A 17,903-nucleotide genomic window follows, 5' to 3' on the forward strand; every position below is an offset into this window, starting at 1 on the left:
AGAACATGTATGTAATATGAATATTGATAGAGCAAAAAGAAGATAATTAAATTGATGGAATTCCGACTAATGTAAAAATTAAATATATTTTTCTCCTTTAATTTTTGAATGGGGCAAATAAACATTTAAAGCGCATACAAATTGCGGGAGGGGCTTGCTTAAGTTCTCTAATGCGTAAATGCTGTCCTTAAGAACACATATTTGGTTGCTTTGAAGTGCTAAGATCTGTTAGGTGTATAGAGCCCTATCAACTAAGATTCCGTGTTCAATGAGAAAGCTTTCGACGTCGGACGCAAAAAAGTCGTCGCTCAGGTCATCGGTTAGGCGCACAAAGTTGCCAACTACCGCCTGGGCTTTATAGACCAGCAGGGCCGGGAGTCCTTTTGTGCGGAAGTCCCTGCTCATGCCGGCCACAGAGCTACATATTTTAGCAAACTTAATGGACGGATAATCGCTGGCCAAGGTTTCAAGGCACTTGTTAAGCGTACTGCAGGCCGACAGGCTCTGCTCATAGATGTGTATGATGATTGTCGTATGCTTGCTCTCCTGCTCCACGCAGGCCAGAAACTCCCCGTGGCTGCTCAGCTGGTGCACCTTTCCAAACTGTTGATTGTGTCCCGTTTGACGAAGCATTTCGGCCATTCGCTGCTTCTGGTACTGTTGCAAGAAGTCTTCGCTCATCAGCTCCGACAGCTCGTCGTCCAATTCCTCCTGACGCTTGCGCTCCTCATCTTCAGCGGTCGTGGTCGTAGTCATGCTCAGTTTTTTGGCCAGGGCCAGGCGTTGACGTTCTGTTTCATCGCGCCGTTCAGCTTCCAGTTGCTTGAACCGCTGCCAGTCCTTGACAACGCCCTTGGGTCCTGTATTGGTGGATTCCTGCTGACGAAAGCCTCCCGCAGGCGCTGCATTCGGATCCGTGTTAATAGTCAGTCCTCCGGCGGCTCCTTTACTGCCAGCGCCTTTCTCATCTCCACCATCGTCATTGTCTTCGCCCTCGCTGCTACTGCAATAGTACTCCAGCTTCTCTCCCAACAGTTTGTCCTCCAAAGTAGCCATGGCGTTGATTTTTTGTTGATTTTAATTGAATTAGAAATGCTATGCTAAACCGATACACCGATACCCCAGGTGTGAGTGAACGAACTTAACCCACTTAGCCCCCCTCTATTTAAACATGGAAAAGATGATAACATGGAGGCCAGCCGTGGAAACTAATACTAGTTGTGAATTCTCACCTGATTCATAATTTTCGTCGGAATGTTGAAAAGACCCCTGGTTGACAATGGGTTAACGCTGTTGGTGGTTGATCGGAAACCATATTTCTCGACTTTGATGTTCTGTTTAAAATTACTAGATTGATGGGAATGTCATCATTGAACACGCTATTGGATCAGATTGACAAATCAATTCTCAACAAGATTGGCTACAACAAATTACAGAATAAAGTTTACACAAAAACGTCAAAACAAAATGTTGCTCTGGTTGGTAACAAAATAGCCTCCAAGCTAGAGGCCTTTGTGGGAGCGTTGCAGGAGGTTCGTCCTTTGCTTCAGTTTCTCACTATCTTCATTGATTTGAGACAGTTGCTGGGTCGAATCATTGATCAGTTCATCTAACTCTTGCTCTTTTTTCTAGGCCACTTGCAGTCTTCGCTACAAGATGAATGGTCAGCTCCGTTTTTAAAAGTTATATCGTACTCATATTATATTCTTTTTGTTTTCCCTTTGTATTAGGGATTGGTTATCTGAGATGTATCTTCGAAATAAGTAGCCAAAATTCCATTAAAATGCCTTGCAATGCAAATACTTTTTATTTCGAACAAAAATTCATTTTAAACAACAAACATTTGACTGATTAACTGCTTGGCCAATTAGGCAAATCGGTTTGGGCCCTAGCGCCACTCTTTAGTGGTTTTGCCAGATTCATTTGTCTTCTACTGAATTGCTCCTTCACCATCTCTCTGTCAGTTCTTGCCATTTCGAGAAATTTCACTACCCGAATCTGGCCATTTTCCAGAACTGGGACGAGGCGTGTACGTAGCCCCGTCACGAGTTGTCCTTGAGTTTGAGCTTGAATTTGTCCTTGAAAGAATATCGTCAGAGCAGAGATCAGCAGGAATAAACGCAGCTTCATTGTTCAACTGGTTATGAGTACAGACCTGTGGAAAAAGCGCTTTATATTTTGTACTCCTCGCGGGTTGGGTTACAGCTCTTGGTCTTCCGCCTAACAAGGTTGATTGTTCAGTTTCAGCGGTCATGATCCAGGCAGTCCCAAAAACGCAAAGGTTGACTACCTCAACTGGATTATTTTAGCACTCTTACGCAGCACCATAAACAGTCGACACATCTTTTCATTCACAATAATTTCACCCTTGCATACTGTGTTATGATTATTATATAAAGGTTTAAAGCTACGCTTTGGTCATCTAAAGAGAATCCAAGATCTTCAAGTTACGATGTGAATAAATACTTTTCTTCAAAGACTAATTCATATAAACTCCTTGGTCTTGTTTTGTATTTGTTTAAAAATACAAAAAGCTGATCAATTGAAGTCTTAAAATCTTGTTATGCTAATTAATTTATGTTTGTTGTGCTGGCGAGAACAACAGCAGCAATATATGTACTATAAATTTGGCAATGGATGACATTAATTTTAGGATATCCATAGATGTCATCATTAGGATCCAAAGACAAAAACAAGAAAACGTCTAGTCAATAAGAACCTACAATTATTAATGGGTTCATGGTGTTCATTTGGAGAATTATCCATTGTGGTCATGGCCCTGGCCTAAAATAGCGCATATGCTACAGCCTTTCTGGTGGAATGCATAGAAACTATGAGGATTACTTGATTGATGATGCAACGGGAAAGAAATATACCAATGTACCTACCATAATTAACCTCTAAGAGATTCACTTTCCATAATCCCATTCACCTGCTCAACGATTGCGGCACCTCCAATTCATAAACTTACCGTCGATTTTCCTAAAATTGCCTGTCTCATTTGGCAAAACACCCAGTCCCAAAAATAGCAAAACAAAAAACCAGATGTCGCTTGTGGTGAGACACAAAAATCTGTGAGTTCCGACAACGGCCTCTATCGGCTCTATCTGGAAACTTTGTCTGGTAAGTCGATTTTCTCGTCAGGTTTCGCCGTTGTGAATTTTCTTCTGTGTCTTCTCCTCCCATACATTTTTCAGAAGGAGAACAGCAAACTGTTCCTACTCTGCCCTCCATTTGGTCACCGGCATCGAGATGTAGGCCCAAGCAGAGGCCCACCTCTCAAAATGTTGACATCCGTGATCTTAGCGATGATAACAGTCTCAGTGGTAGTCTAAGCAGCGACGTTGGCATCGTATCCGGCGTAGTCCGCTATGTCCACGCTGAGCAAGCTGGGCAATGGCCAGGAGCACATTGACGATCATGGATTTGTTGTGATTAATGGTGAAGGCAGCGATCAAGACGCTGACGTCGCTCATTCGCACAAACTCAGACACAATTAGTTACCCGAAGCAGCTCTGGAAAACATACCGATTGACAAGCGTACCGTCGAACCACGATTAGTTCGTTTGACAATTTCTAAGTGACAAAATCGAAATATGTATATTCTGTTAGGTCAACTCTTGCTGATCAAAAAGATAAGAATGCTTCTAAATACCCTTTGCTAAAAAGGCTAAAAATGACAATTTCAATAATAGTACGGATGTTTATATTAAAGTATTCATTATGAATTATTTTTCATTCAATTCATTTTTCTCAAAGTTTATTGGGATTCAATAAGTGGAAATTATAGCAACATTAAAGTTATGAATATCACAATAGTGCACATTAGTTCTGGACAAAGTTTAATCCATTAAAATTGACAATTTGCAATTTTTATAAATATGTTATAAATACGGAAGTTATATGAATAATTTCAATATCAATCTTTTTTTTTTGTCAAGAAACCAAAAAGTCTTTTTCTGTTAGATGACAATGAATTACAGAATAAAATAATTATAATTGGGTGGTGTAGTCGGTAGGGTATGAAATCCTCGGCCACTACCTAATTTCTTAGTCGTGTTCTTTGAATATACATGAATATGTTTGTACATATTTAAATGTGTACAAGCCGCTTATCAGCGCTTACGAAATTGTTTCAAATATAGACATTAAAAGTGGTTTTGAAGCAACGGGAACGTTTTTACAGGACTGCGCGAAAAGTGAAGTACAGTTTAAAAATAGTCAGTATGGTATTACGCTTTTTTATTTTATTGAACTTGTGAAAATGCCAGTGTTCTTTATACAAAAAAACACGTTAATATAGTCCATCTGGTTACTTAATGCTATATTTGACTACATACAGTGCCGTTATTGTCACATTGCCACTGAATTATATTTGCTGATAAGATTTTGAACGAAAAAATAATTGTATTCGATACTTTAGTTTGAGTTGTTTAGTTGTTCAATTAGCACATACAAGTATAAAAATATACATTTGCTAACTGACTAACTGCAACGAGGAGGAACGTTGTGCGGCACTTGAACGCTTGATACACTGGTAGCAGTGTGATATCACAGCATTCTGTATGCAAGTTTGGTTGCTGTAGCTTTTCTAGTCTGATTTCCGGGAGCTCATCAAGACGGACGGACGAACAAACTTGGCTATATCGACACGACAATTGATGATTTACATAGTACAATATTACAGGGTAAACAATGTTTACCTTATTTAGTTCACAGGTGTACTAGGATTTTTTATTCTTCCATGATTTTTACGTTAGAATTGTGAGTTTCATAAACGTAAAATAGCTGATTTCAAAATTTTCAAATTGAATACATACGTGTGTACATAATTAATTGTTTTTAATTTTTTTTTATCAAGCAAAAGCAGTGGCTTCACACTTTGCAAATCAGTCGAACGTGGCTTATAGAAAACTAGCAGTAACTCAACTAGCACGAGAACAAATTGTATTAAGGGAGCACATTAAGATATGACGATAAGCGCGAGTGGACTCAATGCAGGTGTGTTCGTATAGTCATATATTTAAATATTCCAAAAGGAAGATAAAATGCACCAATCAACAAAATTTTGTATTTTAAAAACTTTTTTGCATATGTGGCTGCATTAGTTAGGCGTCGTACCCACAACCACTGGGAATAAATGAGCCAAACAAAAGGCAGAGCTCATATCCGCAGCTTTATCGCATTTTTTCGTCACAATTGCCAATTTTTTGTGTTGTGAGAGGGGGAACGTTGTGAGATGCGCTGGAACGCTGATAAACTTGATGTTTGCCTGGTTGCCTACATTTATTAAATTATTCATAACATTATGCAAGGGACATTCTAAAACAACACATTTGTTTATTTATTTTCAGAGAATACACAACATAAACTCCTGACTGCGATTTGTTTGAAAATAGATCAGAAGGCTGGTAGCAAAGAATGTTTGTGGATTTTATTGCTGGCCTCCTGGGAGGTAAATTTTTCATGTTAAATTTAATTCTATAGCTCAGGACTTTTTAGCGTATGACTAATTGCAATTGTTGTTCTTTTTTCTCCACAGGTGCTGCTGGAGTTCTTGTTGGCCACCCATTAGATACTGTAAAAGTGCATTTGCAAACTGATGACCCAAAAAATCCGAAATATAAAGGAACATTTCACTGCCTAAAGACAATAGTACGAAAAGATAAAATCCGAGGCTTATACAGAGGAATAAGTAGCCCAATGTCGGGAATTGGATTAGTTAACTCAATCGTTTTCGGAGTATATGGAAATGTTCAGCGCTTGTCCGATGAACCCAATTCATTGCGTTCACACTTCTATGCTGGGTCTATTGCTGGTCTAGCCCAAAGTTTCGTATGTGCACCGATGGAGTTGGCAAAAACAAGACTTCAGTTGTCGACACAGATTGACAGTGGAATAAAATTCACTGGGCCCATCCACTGCCTTAGATATATAATAAAAACAGAAGGAATACGTGGAGCGTTTAAGGGCTTAACAGCCACCATTTTCAGAGATATTCCAGGTAAGTCTGTGCACCCTTTATTCGCAGTTTATCTCCGAATGAATATCGACGTGATATTTGTTTATTCATAAAGAATTTTACTATATACTTTGTAAATTTTGCATGTATTCATAGGATTTTCCAGCTACTTTGTATCCTATGAGTTCATAATGCGACAAAAGGAGATTCCTAATGTCCCGTATACTCTTATGGCCGGAGGCTGTGCCGGAATAGCGTCATGGCTAGCCTGCTATCCCATCGATGTAGTAAAAACACAAATGCAAGCAGATGCCCTAGGAAAAAATGCAAAATACACTGGATTCATGGACTGTGCAAAAAAGGGCTTTGAAAGAGAGGGTACCATGTTTTTCTTTCGAGGATTGAACTCTACACTGATAAGGGCATTTCCAATGAACGCTGCTTGCTTCTTTGTGGTCTCCTGGATAATGGATCTGTTTAACAAAAGTGGAATGGATGTGGTAACGAATTCTGATAACCCACAATATCTTGTAAGTTTAGAAAATACTACCCAGGATCATCTGGGCAATACGTCCTCAAAAATTGAAGAGCTAGTAAGGAGCATTATAACGGACAACTCTCTTTTAGTCCAGTTAATTTCCACGCAACAGGACATAGCTCCGACCTACTTTACAAGCAATATTTATAACGACTCTGATGATTTGCAACCGAAATGAAATCCAAATAAAAATCATTCCTAATATATGTAAGTAGTTCTCTAGTTTAAGTATAGCTTGAACCTTTTATTACATATGTAATTCCGCTTAAAGAGCTACAATTTCTGTGAGACTCCAATTGCATCAGCTGAAACATGCGAATGTGTACGTACTCCAAATTGTAGCTACGGAACGGAGGAAAAAGTGCTGAAAACTGGGAGCGAGATCGGAGCAGAGCATCGCAGATTTATGAACGTTTTGTTTTGCACATGTTGTTTGAAATTGAAAACCGGAGCAAGACTGACTAACAAATTACAGACCGTAAAGAATCCCAAGGAGTTTGTTGCTAGCTTTTTACTTGCGGCGTTACTTTTTTTATTTTGGTTGAAACCTACTATAACAAAAGTTAACATTATGTTACAGACTTAATTTAAAAGAACATTCGTAGCTCGACTTAATTTGGATAAAGTATATCATAGTGACCAGGTCTATATATTAGGTAAATCGTCGGCTCCGTTCCTTCGGGGAAATCGTGGGCTTTCACAATACAACCTTCTCCTCTGTCCAGGTATTCCACACGTACACCAGCACCAAGAGCTGCACATAGTGCAATTATATGGATATGATCAGATTCCTTGAACATAGGTTCAACTTCTTGATGACGAAACTCTTCAATGGTGAAATCGCCTTCAATAAAATTTTGATAAAACTCTGCCTCTTCCTGGAGTTTTCCGGATGTAATTAAACGTAAATAAACAACCACGTAATCGGAGTAACCCTGCTCATTGAATATTTTGTGCAGTTCGCTTTGAACTTTATTGTAACCCCCTGGGTTATCTGGACTAACGCGTCTGATAACTTCCATGAACTAAAAATGGATACAACAAATATATTTAGTGAATTCTTTAGTTAAAATTTTATATATTACTTACTGTCTCGTGAAAGTCTTCCAATGTAAAACTCGGAAATCCAAGTTCAACAAGCTTATCTTTAGAATCTTCTGCCAACTTTTGGAATTCTTTATATGCACTGTTATTTGATATTAAGTACTCCATATATGAGTACGCAAAAGCGCGAAAAAAGCAGTTTCCATCAGGTCGAGTGCGTCTGATAAACTTATACTTTTTTGCTAAATCTTGAATTTTTGCAGTAAAAACGTCATCGCCATTATATTCGGCCCAAAGGCACGTTAATGGTAATTGTTCACCAACCAAGGGGGTGGAATCACTTATCTGTATTTAAATAAAGTTAGTTATTAAAAATTTTGTATTATCCACAATATACCTACTTCTTTTTCAATATCGCGTTGTTGTTGTATGATTAACTCATCACGATTACCGTCATTTTTTTTAAAGGAATCCATTTTTATTAAATTAATTGAATAGTTGTTATTTAATGTACATATCAAATATCAAAGCGGTCAGAAACTAAATTTCATAGATATTTTTGAGTTTCCATTTATAAGCCGCATCAAATATTACACACACACATAAGAATATAGACGTATACGCACACAATGTGACCAGGGCTCCCAGAGATAGAATTTCGATTTAATTCTGAATTCTGTGCGATGAGTCAAGCTAGTGTTATCTGAGCGTCGACTGTGGAACGGTGGAAAATGGTACATATATAGATTAATCAATTATACGTCCCAATATAATATTTTTCGGAACGCTTTTATCACAGAAATACTGTTAGCAACAGCGAGGGTATTGTTCAAGGATGCTTCAGGTGAATACAAACTTGGTACAGCGTTGCTATATTCTCAGATTAATTGTGTAACCGAAAGCATCGCACAAAAACTTCGCTTTCGTCGTGAAAGCCATCACATCGGAATCCTTAGTATCGGAGAGTCCCTTGCTGACCTAAAGTCTCGTACGACGACTTCTAATAAGTTACTTACATCTGTCTATCAGCTCACTCTCCAGTTTGGAATAATCTCCCTACCAGTCAGATGGTATTCAAGAATACTCAAACTTTTTAGAGTCGAAAACGTTTATGTCCGTTACGCACACTGCTCCGACCTCAATTACAATATACTCTTTTTACTTTTTGATAACTGGGTATAATGTCCCGCTAGGGTTTCTGTGATTTCAGTTTAAGTTTTAAGAAGTGTTCCTTAGGGAACGTTTGCCTCATCGAGGCCCACACCGCAATTTTTTCTCGGGCAAAGTACCTTAAAAAATTCCCACTTGTCGCTGTGTGTTATTCAAAAACCAAGAAAAGTTCAACAATGCAATATACTTTAAAAATGTTTCTATATTATTCATAGCAAAATGGTTGGGAAAATTCGTTTTATCGTTTAAATATCTATTACTCCAGTGGAATAAACACCATTCTTTTCACAAACCGTCTGAGCTATAGTTGACATTTTTTCTGTCAAATCTCGATTATGGCTTGAAGTGGCATTCTTCAGGTTCTTTATCGCTCGCTCAGAGGCCTGAAAACAAACAAAAGATGAAAAAACATTGTAATTATACAAAGCTATTATAGTAAATTTATTCTAGGCCTCATTGAGATTTTTGCAGCATAGACAATAAAAGTGATGAATTAAAAGAGGAAGAACGTCGTGAACCGCGGCTTTTCTACTTTTACACTGACCGACTGACTGTGCCGCGACTCACTACGTACAAACTTGTCTTTTTTTATTTTCTATGTATTGCTTTATATGATAAGCAAACTTACCTGAATGGTCAATGCTTTAGTCAAGTTAAGTTCATGTTGTGCACTTGGAAGATCTAGTTGTAAGGCTCGAGATGACCGTGATTGTGTGACAACCATAGCGTATATATCTATTGCTGCGTTTGCCAGCTGGTTTAATATAATTTGCTCGTTTACTATATTTTTGTTGTACCGTAATAATAGCTCTTCAACTGTTTGACCGAAAAGGTCTATACATTCTGCAGTTTGCTTGGCATAGGGCTGAAGCTCAGGAGCTACATGAGAACTTAAATCACTGCCACCTAGACCAACTTTAGAAGCCGCACGCTTAGAAGCTTCTTTAAATATTAAACCCAAATTGGTAGCTGGGTTCTTAAAAGCACTTTGCAGCTCTTTTAAATGAGATCCTGCGAATTGAATTCCAGTCAGTGCTACAAACAAACGAAGAATATCATTTGTTCCTTCGAAAATTCGGAAAATCCGCAAATCTCTCAAAACTCGTTCAAGTCCAGTTTCAACCATGAAGCCCATACCTCCTAGAATTTGAATAGCTTCATCGCAAACGTACCAGGCGTTTTCACTGGCATATATTTTTGATATGGCGGCTTCTAAATGGTAGTCTTGACTCCCACCGTCCATGTTTTGTGATATCGTAAATGCCATCGATTCTGTGGCATATTGAAGAATGCTCATTTGTGCTAATTTTTCTTGAATAGAGCCATAATTCTTTAGTTTTTGTCCAAACTGGACCCGGCTGTTCGCATGAGAAGTTGCAATTTCAATGCATTTCTGCATCGTGCCGGAGAGAGTGGCTCCCATTCCAAACCGACCATTATTTAAAATATTCATAGCAACCTTAAATCCACCCCCTTCCTCTCCAAGAATATTTTCAATTGGAATTTTTACGTCCTCAAAGTAAACTTCCGTTGTGTTTGATGCTCGGATTCCCATTTTCTTTTCTGGTGCACCATTTGTAACACCTCCAAAAGATCGTTCCACAATAAACGCGGTTACCTAAATTTAAAAAAACAAAGTGTAAGTTTAATGAAAGAAAACCATAAACAATATATTATACAATTGTCCAGAGATAATTTGAGCACACCCCTGGCAGACTTATAATGTTCACTAATGAAGACTATTTTAAGGTGCAGTGAGTCGAACACCCAGTCTGAGGGTGAGCGGTAGTGCGTTTTTAAGAACCAGGCATCAAACAAGGCGGACTGACAGACAAACAGACAGGGAGACGGGACTGACAAGAGAGACAGTCTCTACTCGGCTATTGATGCTAACCAAGAATATATTCTTCCCTTAGGCATCAAGATTTAAGCAGTAAAATTTGAAATAAAACATGTTTACCTTGTCTTTCTTTTCACCTGTTTTTGGATCCACTATTTCAGTCTGTGCGAAAACAGTCATAATATCAGCAATTCCTCCATTGGATATCCAAATTTTCGAACCGTTCAGTACATAGTATTTTTGATCAGCACTTTTTACTGCACGGGATCGTATGGATCCAGCGTCGGAACCAGAAGATGGCTCCGTAAGTGCAAAGGCAGCGTAGACACGTTCGGTGGAGACTTTGGGTAAGTATTTTTCCTTTTGTTCAGGCGTCCCATACAAAAGTATTCCTTTAAATCCGATACTTTGGTGTGCGCCGATCGTTATTCCCAATGCTAAGTCGTTGGCACCAACTATTTCACAAAGTCTTCCATACTGGGTATTATTTAGACCCAAGCCGCCAAAATTTTCAGGCTATGGATACAAAGAAGAAAACATTAAAAAGATTATTCTATATATATTTTTACATAACAAAAAACTGAAACAAACAAGTATGATCAGGGCCGTGCCATGGAATATTTGCACCCGGGTGAAGTTTTAAAACGGCGCCCTCAAACACCCTTTACTATCCAAATCTGATAGTTTCGAGTCCAAATCGGCGCCCTACATACTGTTTTAATCTATGATTAGCAATCTTCAAAATATATTACCACTTGTATTGCGAATGCACCCAGCTCCCATAGCGCGGAGAGGGTTTTTTCGTCAGTCTTTCCAGCCTGATCGCTTTTGGCAGCGTCATTAATGTCCTAAAAATGAGTACAGTTGCACTGACTGTATAATATTAAAAGTAAAATACATACAGAAAAAAAACGTTCAAAAGGGTCTATTAAACTGCCAGTTGATTCCTTTTCCTCCAGGCTTAGCACATCCGGATAAGGAAACACTTGCTTTGGGACAAAAGACCGACGGAAAATATTAGCCATGAAAGATTCATTCTGTTTCACAGGTGATTTTTTAGAATCATGTTTTTGGCTTAGCCTGGAGTCACCAACTGATAGCCGTCTAGAAAAAATATAATAATAACAATATATTACAATAAAATAAGATATAATATAGATTTGTTAAAAAAGAAATTTCTCACACTCCTTATACCCGTAATATTTATTTTTGTTTACCGTTTTAACACTTTGGCTTTTTGGAACCGAGACACTTGTTGATTCGGCTTACATTGTACATCGCTCCGCAAAATTTCGTTTTTAATTATGAAATAATGGTAGGATCCACTAAAGGTAAGGGATTTTAAATTGCATACATAAATATGTACACTTTACAAATCAATAACAAATCAATTTACCCGAATTCGAACTTTGAACCCAAACAGTATCATAGTGAATAGACTATCAGACACCACAAAAAATGTTCAAATAGGCTCAGATTTTCTTTTTAAAATACAATTTTTGTACTTTTGAGGCAATAATGGTTTACATACTCTGTCAATTAACAGAGTCCAAGAGGGATACAAGAGAAATATCAACATGGTCCTAATTTATGTATGTACATATGTATACATATGTATGTACATATGTTTATAGACATATGTATGTACATATGTTTATAGACATATGTATGTATTTATGTAAAATGTAGCTGAGCTGTCAACGAACTCAAGGCAATCATTTTTGATTTGTTGGATATTACCTTAGAACAATCGTTTGTACTGGACTTTTCAAAGACTTTAGCTTCCACATATTTAAATTACGTTTACGTATCTTTCAGATTCGACTTTGCACTTCAGTGTGACCTCGAAATTATTGATAATATACAGACAGACCCTCAAAAAAAACCGAGAAATACCCATGCATCTTCAAAATATACTGTAAATATACCGTGAATCTTAAATGTTTATAATCGATTTTTATGTTCTATTTGATATTACTTTTTTTTTTTACTTAATGGCTACAGCGAAATTGGTTGGTCTCAGACGATTAGTCCGAATTGACCAGGTACTTCAGTTTATGTTGAATATTAGAAAAAAAAAAAATAAATAAATTGTACTTAAAATTTTGAACTCAAGAAAGATTTGTTTGCGGAACGAACACCAGAAATATAATGTATTTGATATTACTAGCTAGTTAGGAGTCTCAGCATTTAAAATTGACTTGCAAGTATTGGTGAAGAACTATTGATACTATCGATGGTTGGACACTATCGAACTAGCTTACTATCGATGGTTTAAAGTCGCGATATTGGTCGATATCACGATTGTTTACTTTTCACATCATTGAAATCAAATTTTGCGCGTTTTTAAAGGCGGGTACCCAGAACCACAAAAAATTTTAGCCAAGAATTTGCTATATATTTTGCTTGTGCGTGGAACGTAACTATAGCAATAACTAGCAAAGGCATACGAATCAGGCATATATTGTCACTGGACAATTTGTTGTAATCACAGCGATATCTACCATGCTGGGTTTTCTTTAAATGGATTTTTAAACCAGCCCGTTTCGTCCTGTTAAATTAGATGTGAAGAAATGTAACATTAAATTCTTCAGTACAGCCATACCAAAATTTGTATTATGAACATGAACTAGACTGGACAGCAATACAGGGTAAAAAATTTCACATATAGATAAAAAAAATATATTTTTATTTAGTAGTACAACCAAAAAATGCACTTTTTGATGAAATTTTAATGTTTCGAGGAATACTTTTCAGTGATTATTTGTGTTGTACTTTTAAAATAACAATTTACTTTAATAACTTAGTGATTACAGTTTTTATGTTGTCAAATCAATAATTATTCGCGCACTACTGTTGTAAGGTTGGGCTGCCGAAAGTGATTCAAATGTATTACTATCAGCTGTTTGGTTAATTGGCGTCTTATCGGAAGTAGTTGAGTGTGCGTACCAATCAGTCACAGCTACTAAATTCTTTGAAAAATTGCAGTTCTCTTGATTACATTCTTTTGGGTGAATATGAGAATCTGGAAATGTATCTGGTGAATTTAAAGAAGTAACTAATGAAGGATTTAATTTCGAATCAGCCGCGCAGCGACTTAAAACTGAATTAGCCTTGTAATTGGAAAATATATACACAGATTGTTGCAGTGGTTTGATGGAGTTATCCGCTTGCGTTTGTGATTGCAAATGGCATTTTTTTCGGCTTAAGACATCCGCCATTTTACTGGACAGTCTGTTATTAGGCGTAAGTGATATTATAGCAAGTGAGTCACTGCCAAGTGTTTTCGGGTATACAATAGTTTGCTCTTGTTGCTCATCATCTGATGAGCATAAATCAATAGTGTCTACAATATCCTCGCTAGCTGGTGAAATTGACCAATTAGAGTTAAGCGAATTATTGCGAGTTAGTCTTATGTTAAGTTTTGCATTTGAATTGGGCATCTGTTCTCCCAGTTTATGTTCAGAAATCTTTTTTAATCTGACTGACATTGGACGGCATTGCTTAAGTAACGGAGAATTGAGAAACAAAAAGTTTTGAGTTGTATCCCTTCGTTTTCCAAATTGTCGGCGGGGAAATGAATATATATGCAAATTATGTTCGTGGGTTTTTTTAAAAGTACAATGAGTGTGGTTAGCGCTTGTTTTCTTTTCGAATAATTTTTGTTTGGTACTTGACTTTAAGATTAAGGGAGTGTAACAAAATCGATCAAGACGTTCCTGCCTCTCGGACATATATTCCACAGATACTGTTTGTTTTGTGGACTTTAAAAGTTTTTGTCCTGCGGGAGATGATATTGGGATAAACGAGCACCTATTAAATGAATGTACGTTTCGATTTCTTCGCGATGGTAGCCGTCTATTTCTCCCCGTTGAGTCCATGGTTGTTTCTTCACAAAATAGGTATGTTTTTTGTAAATCATTCGAAAAACGAGATTCCGAACATTTTGGTTGAAGATTAAAATTCAAAAGAAACGCATTTCGCAATTCGTTGTTTTCATTTTTGCCTTCATGTTTTATTTCAGGCTCCGGGGAGTCGCAAACTATTACATCATCCTCCATGCAGCAAACATTTTCGTGTTCCTGCAATGAGTAAAATTTGCAGAGTTTATTATTATTACCAATATTTATACATGTATGTTTTACTTTCTCGTAAAAAATAAACTTTGTTCTCTTCAAGTTATCGGCAGTGTACAAAGTTTCAATATATAGTCTTTTAATTATACATACAATAATATACAATAATACTTTAATTACGTATACATTTTTACGTGGAAATTGCTGACTTACGAACCACGGTCAAAATATCGTACTTAGGGTTAAAAGATCATATAGGAACAAAAAAACTTACCAATATAGCTTGTTTAGAATATAGTTCGGCATCACAATTGTCGCAAAGATATATATCAAAAGGTGGTGGTTCAACCATCATATGTTGTAAATTATCAATTGATGTATTCATATTTTTTTGAAGTAACAGACATTTTCTATTTTTTTGCTGTCTGTCATATGACTGAAATAGATTAAATTATAAATTAAATGAATTTAATTTAAGAAGAACTTGCTTAACTTCTGGAATAAAAGTTATTATTTAAACCTTAAACCTAAGAAATTAAATATAAATCTACAACTAAATTTACTTACCATGTTTTCATTCCTAAATGTTACCAACAATTTGTTGTTTCTCCTATCATATAGCGATGTTGTTGAATTATAATTGTTTATAAACCGTAAGCTTGCATGTTCATACGCAGCTAAATCATTACAGAACCGTAATAGAAATAGGCTTTTGTGAAATTGATAGCAAATAACTACAATTTCTTTCATTTTTTCCATCCAGCTCTATAATATATTAATAAAATTATATAATTAATTGAGAATTAAATAATATAAATAAATAAAACAGTAGACAAAAGTATGTGTGACAGTATTAATACTTCCATTTACTAGAAGTAATCTTACTAGAAGAGTTAGTAGTGAAAATCAGAATTTTCTTTGTGGGGGCGGTGCGAAAGTTTGAAACGAACAAGACGGGCTGCCATGGGTATATCAATTCTGCTATTGTTGTTGACCATGTATGCAGTCAATTCATTTTGTTTACTGTTTATCTAAAATGCTCTGTGAATATTTACCCCAACAAAATCGTTTGGTTTTTTTAACGGAATTCCAAATGGTGCGTTTTCCGGCCACCATTCTGGCTCACTGCAATCAATTTTTTTTGGTAAGTTTATGTGTCCCAAAGAGCATTGTACCATAAATGGAATAAAACTTTCCAATTGCGATTCGGTTATTTTTTCAAGCGACGTTGGGTACCCATTTGCAAACAGGAGAGGCAAATTGGATATCATATTATGCTGAGCTTTATCTTTGTCATCCATTGTGGCCTAAAAGGTATTAAAAAAAAAACTGTCATTAAAAAATATGTACCTTTAATATATACATAAAAATATTTAATAAATATAATAACGAATTGTACACATATTGAATACCATTATTTGAAGGAGTATATTAAAAGTGGGCATAGGATTACCACGAGTCTTAAATTATCAAGAATATGGGCCCTGAGTGAGTGCCAATAAGTTTCTTAGCTTTGAAGCATGTCTCAATATTTTTCACATATTCTGGTTTTTATTTATTATTATTTTTCGGAATTAAACCGAAGCATTTCCGTTTCATCATATCTTAGTTATAAATTCCGTAGAAATCGGATCTTTTATTCATGTCAGAATGAAGAAAACCATTTACAGTGGCGGACTGGACTCTCTTAGCTCTCGCAACGTGCGCACAAATCTCTCTTTTTTCTCACATCACAATAGGGAAACTCTAATACACCCACAAAACTGACAGTTCTTTCTGTTTGTCACTGTAAATAGATTTTGTTAAAATCATATCTGGTATGTACATATATTATGACATAGAGATGTATCTATGTACATATGCATACATATATTTACTATGTAAATTGTACATACATAGAATGTTTTAGATTGGGTCATAAGGATAACTAACAGCATGTTTTAGCGATAAATATGTACGTGTATGTAGATTTATTTGTCTTCTAGCTTATGGATGTAAAATGAAAAAAACTTCGGACCCCAGAAGATACATAGTTCTCGACCTGGTTCACATTTAAGCATAAAAGTACTTTAGGTAAGTATCCCTTTTCAAGTCACAGTGGAACATTTTCGCTTCCTTCACAACATTAAAGGGGTTCAATTCTGACTATTGTTGTAACAATATACATACATATATTTGCCAATAGTTACTCAATACTGTATAAAATATTTTATTAATGTCAGAACAATAAGTATGATGAAACGTTTTGCCAAAGACAGACCATAGCCATTTCTCCATTAAAATTGAACACCAAAATATATAATACAATTTGAAAAACATTTTCTTTTTTACGAAATATATTATTAAATACTATACAAAGATATTGCATGAGGAGCTAATGCTTTTGCATAATTCGTTTAACGCTGTATGGTACGGTAGCGCGGGGATAGTGCCTCAATTGTTTCTTGCTATCCTTCGCCTCTGAAATTGTACTCGGCCAGCGCTAGTCTTTGGTGTGGCACAGTGGGGACTCAGCCGAAAAGAAGTGGCAAAAGTCGAGAAGCTTTATGAGATCTTTAAAATATCGAATTTTCAAGATAATTATAGCTTATGAGACACAAGCATTCAAAGTAGAACATGTTTCAGTTTGCAAAATCTCCATATAACTGTCATTCACTTATTAATTTGGCAAGCTATAAATTGCCCACTGTGCGGCGAGCCTGAGGCTCGAGAGTCGAGACTTTTGCCTGCCGTCAGTGCCTTCACAAACGACGATCCCTTCGCGCAGGCGAAAAGAGAATTGAGACCCCGCGCGTTCCCTCTGTTTACGGGGCGTAACATCACTCCCTGCCATAGAACAATTTTTTGATCACTCATGCAACATCTTGCTATTGTATATTATACAGCTGGCAGCTTAATAAACTCAAAGCAGCTTCAAACCTGCTCTCTGTGGCTTGGTATATCTGAGATTGTCATACACAGATGTGTATGTAAAAGTTTTTGTAAACATACATACACATATAACTATTTTATGTACTCCAAGCAATCAAATGCAGATCTATCGGGATATAAATATTTCAAAGAGATACTGAAATAGGTACTGTTCTTATTTAAATTACAGTACTAGCTGTACCCACCTGAAATATAGAGCTTACCCAGTCCCGATACAACCACAAACCACAATCAAAAATATGATAACAATGTGGTAAAATTCTCTTTTTGGAAAATATTAATTCATTATTTGTTATCGAAGTCTTATTTATCGGTAATAAAGAACTAGACTAGTTCGCAAAT

At 36.5% G+C, this 17,903-nt stretch overlaps 6 protein-coding genes across 7 annotated transcripts; 1 reads left to right on the top strand and 5 right to left on the bottom strand.

The window, feature by feature from the left end:
* Positions 1–82: 82 nt before the first annotated feature.
* Positions 83–1,136, bottom strand: LOC117584711 (phosducin-like protein). Its single transcript, XM_034273755.1, has one exon. It carries the CDS (start codon positions 1,054–1,056, stop codon positions 229–231), a length of 828 nt encoding a protein of 275 aa, XP_034129646.1. The 5' UTR covers positions 1,057–1,136; the 3' UTR covers positions 83–228.
* Positions 1,137–1,801: 665 nt separating this feature from the next.
* On the bottom strand, positions 1,802–2,158 carry LOC117584713. Its single transcript, XM_034273758.1, has one exon. The coding sequence runs from the start codon at positions 2,128–2,130 to the stop codon at positions 1,852–1,854; it is 279 nt and encodes a 92-aa protein (XP_034129649.1). The 5' UTR covers positions 2,131–2,158; the 3' UTR covers positions 1,802–1,851.
* A 2,698-nt stretch (positions 2,159–4,856) lies between these two features.
* On the top strand, positions 4,857–6,995 carry LOC117584710 (mitochondrial basic amino acids transporter). Its single transcript, XM_034273754.1, has 5 exons — positions 4,857–5,001; positions 5,355–5,455; positions 5,543–6,004; positions 6,119–6,707; positions 6,772–6,995. The coding sequence occupies exons 2-4, from the start codon at positions 5,422–5,424 to the stop codon at positions 6,676–6,678; spliced, it is 1,056 nt and encodes a 351-aa protein (XP_034129645.1). The 5' UTR covers positions 4,857–5,001; positions 5,355–5,421; the 3' UTR covers positions 6,679–6,707; positions 6,772–6,995.
* A 9-nt stretch (positions 6,996–7,004) lies between these two features.
* Positions 7,005–8,164, bottom strand: LOC117584712 (ubiquitin thioesterase otubain-like). Its single transcript, XM_034273757.1, has 3 exons — positions 7,946–8,164; positions 7,590–7,889; positions 7,005–7,525 (listed from the first exon to the last, which is right to left on the bottom strand). Exons 1-3 carry the CDS (start codon positions 8,018–8,020, stop codon positions 7,112–7,114), a joined length of 789 nt encoding a protein of 262 aa, XP_034129648.1. The 5' UTR covers positions 8,021–8,164; the 3' UTR covers positions 7,005–7,111.
* Positions 8,165–8,910: 746 nt separating this feature from the next.
* LOC117584708 (very long-chain specific acyl-CoA dehydrogenase, mitochondrial) lies at positions 8,911–12,436 on the bottom strand. The gene is made up of 6 exons (XM_034273750.1): positions 12,295–12,436; positions 11,457–11,658; positions 11,307–11,402; positions 10,675–11,070; positions 9,343–10,332; positions 8,911–9,097 (listed from the first exon to the last, which is right to left on the bottom strand). Exons 1-6 carry the CDS (start codon positions 12,342–12,344, stop codon positions 8,960–8,962), a joined length of 1,872 nt encoding a protein of 623 aa, XP_034129641.1. The 5' UTR covers positions 12,345–12,436; the 3' UTR covers positions 8,911–8,959.
* Positions 12,437–13,272: 836 nt separating this feature from the next.
* On the bottom strand, positions 13,273–17,867 carry LOC117584709. Of its 2 annotated transcripts, none has more exons than XM_034273752.1 (5): positions 17,747–17,867; positions 15,686–15,937; positions 15,198–15,395; positions 14,905–15,066; positions 13,273–14,636 (listed from the first exon to the last, which is right to left on the bottom strand). In XM_034273752.1, the coding sequence occupies exons 2-5, from the start codon at positions 15,929–15,931 to the stop codon at positions 13,374–13,376; spliced, it is 1,869 nt and encodes a 622-aa protein (XP_034129643.1). In that variant the 5' UTR covers positions 15,932–15,937; positions 17,747–17,867; the 3' UTR covers positions 13,273–13,373. The 2 variants fall into 2 exon arrangements, with proteins under 2 accessions (XP_034129643.1, XP_034129644.1); XM_034273753.1 differs by having other exon boundaries at positions 17,765–17,786.
* Between the last annotated feature and the right edge of the window lie 36 nt (positions 17,868–17,903).

Source organism: Drosophila guanche, unplaced genomic scaffold (assembly GCF_900245975.1).
Source record: "Drosophila guanche unplaced genomic scaffold, DGUA_6, whole genome shotgun sequence".
Classification (NCBI taxonomy): domain Eukaryota; kingdom Metazoa; phylum Arthropoda; class Insecta; order Diptera; family Drosophilidae; genus Drosophila; species Drosophila guanche.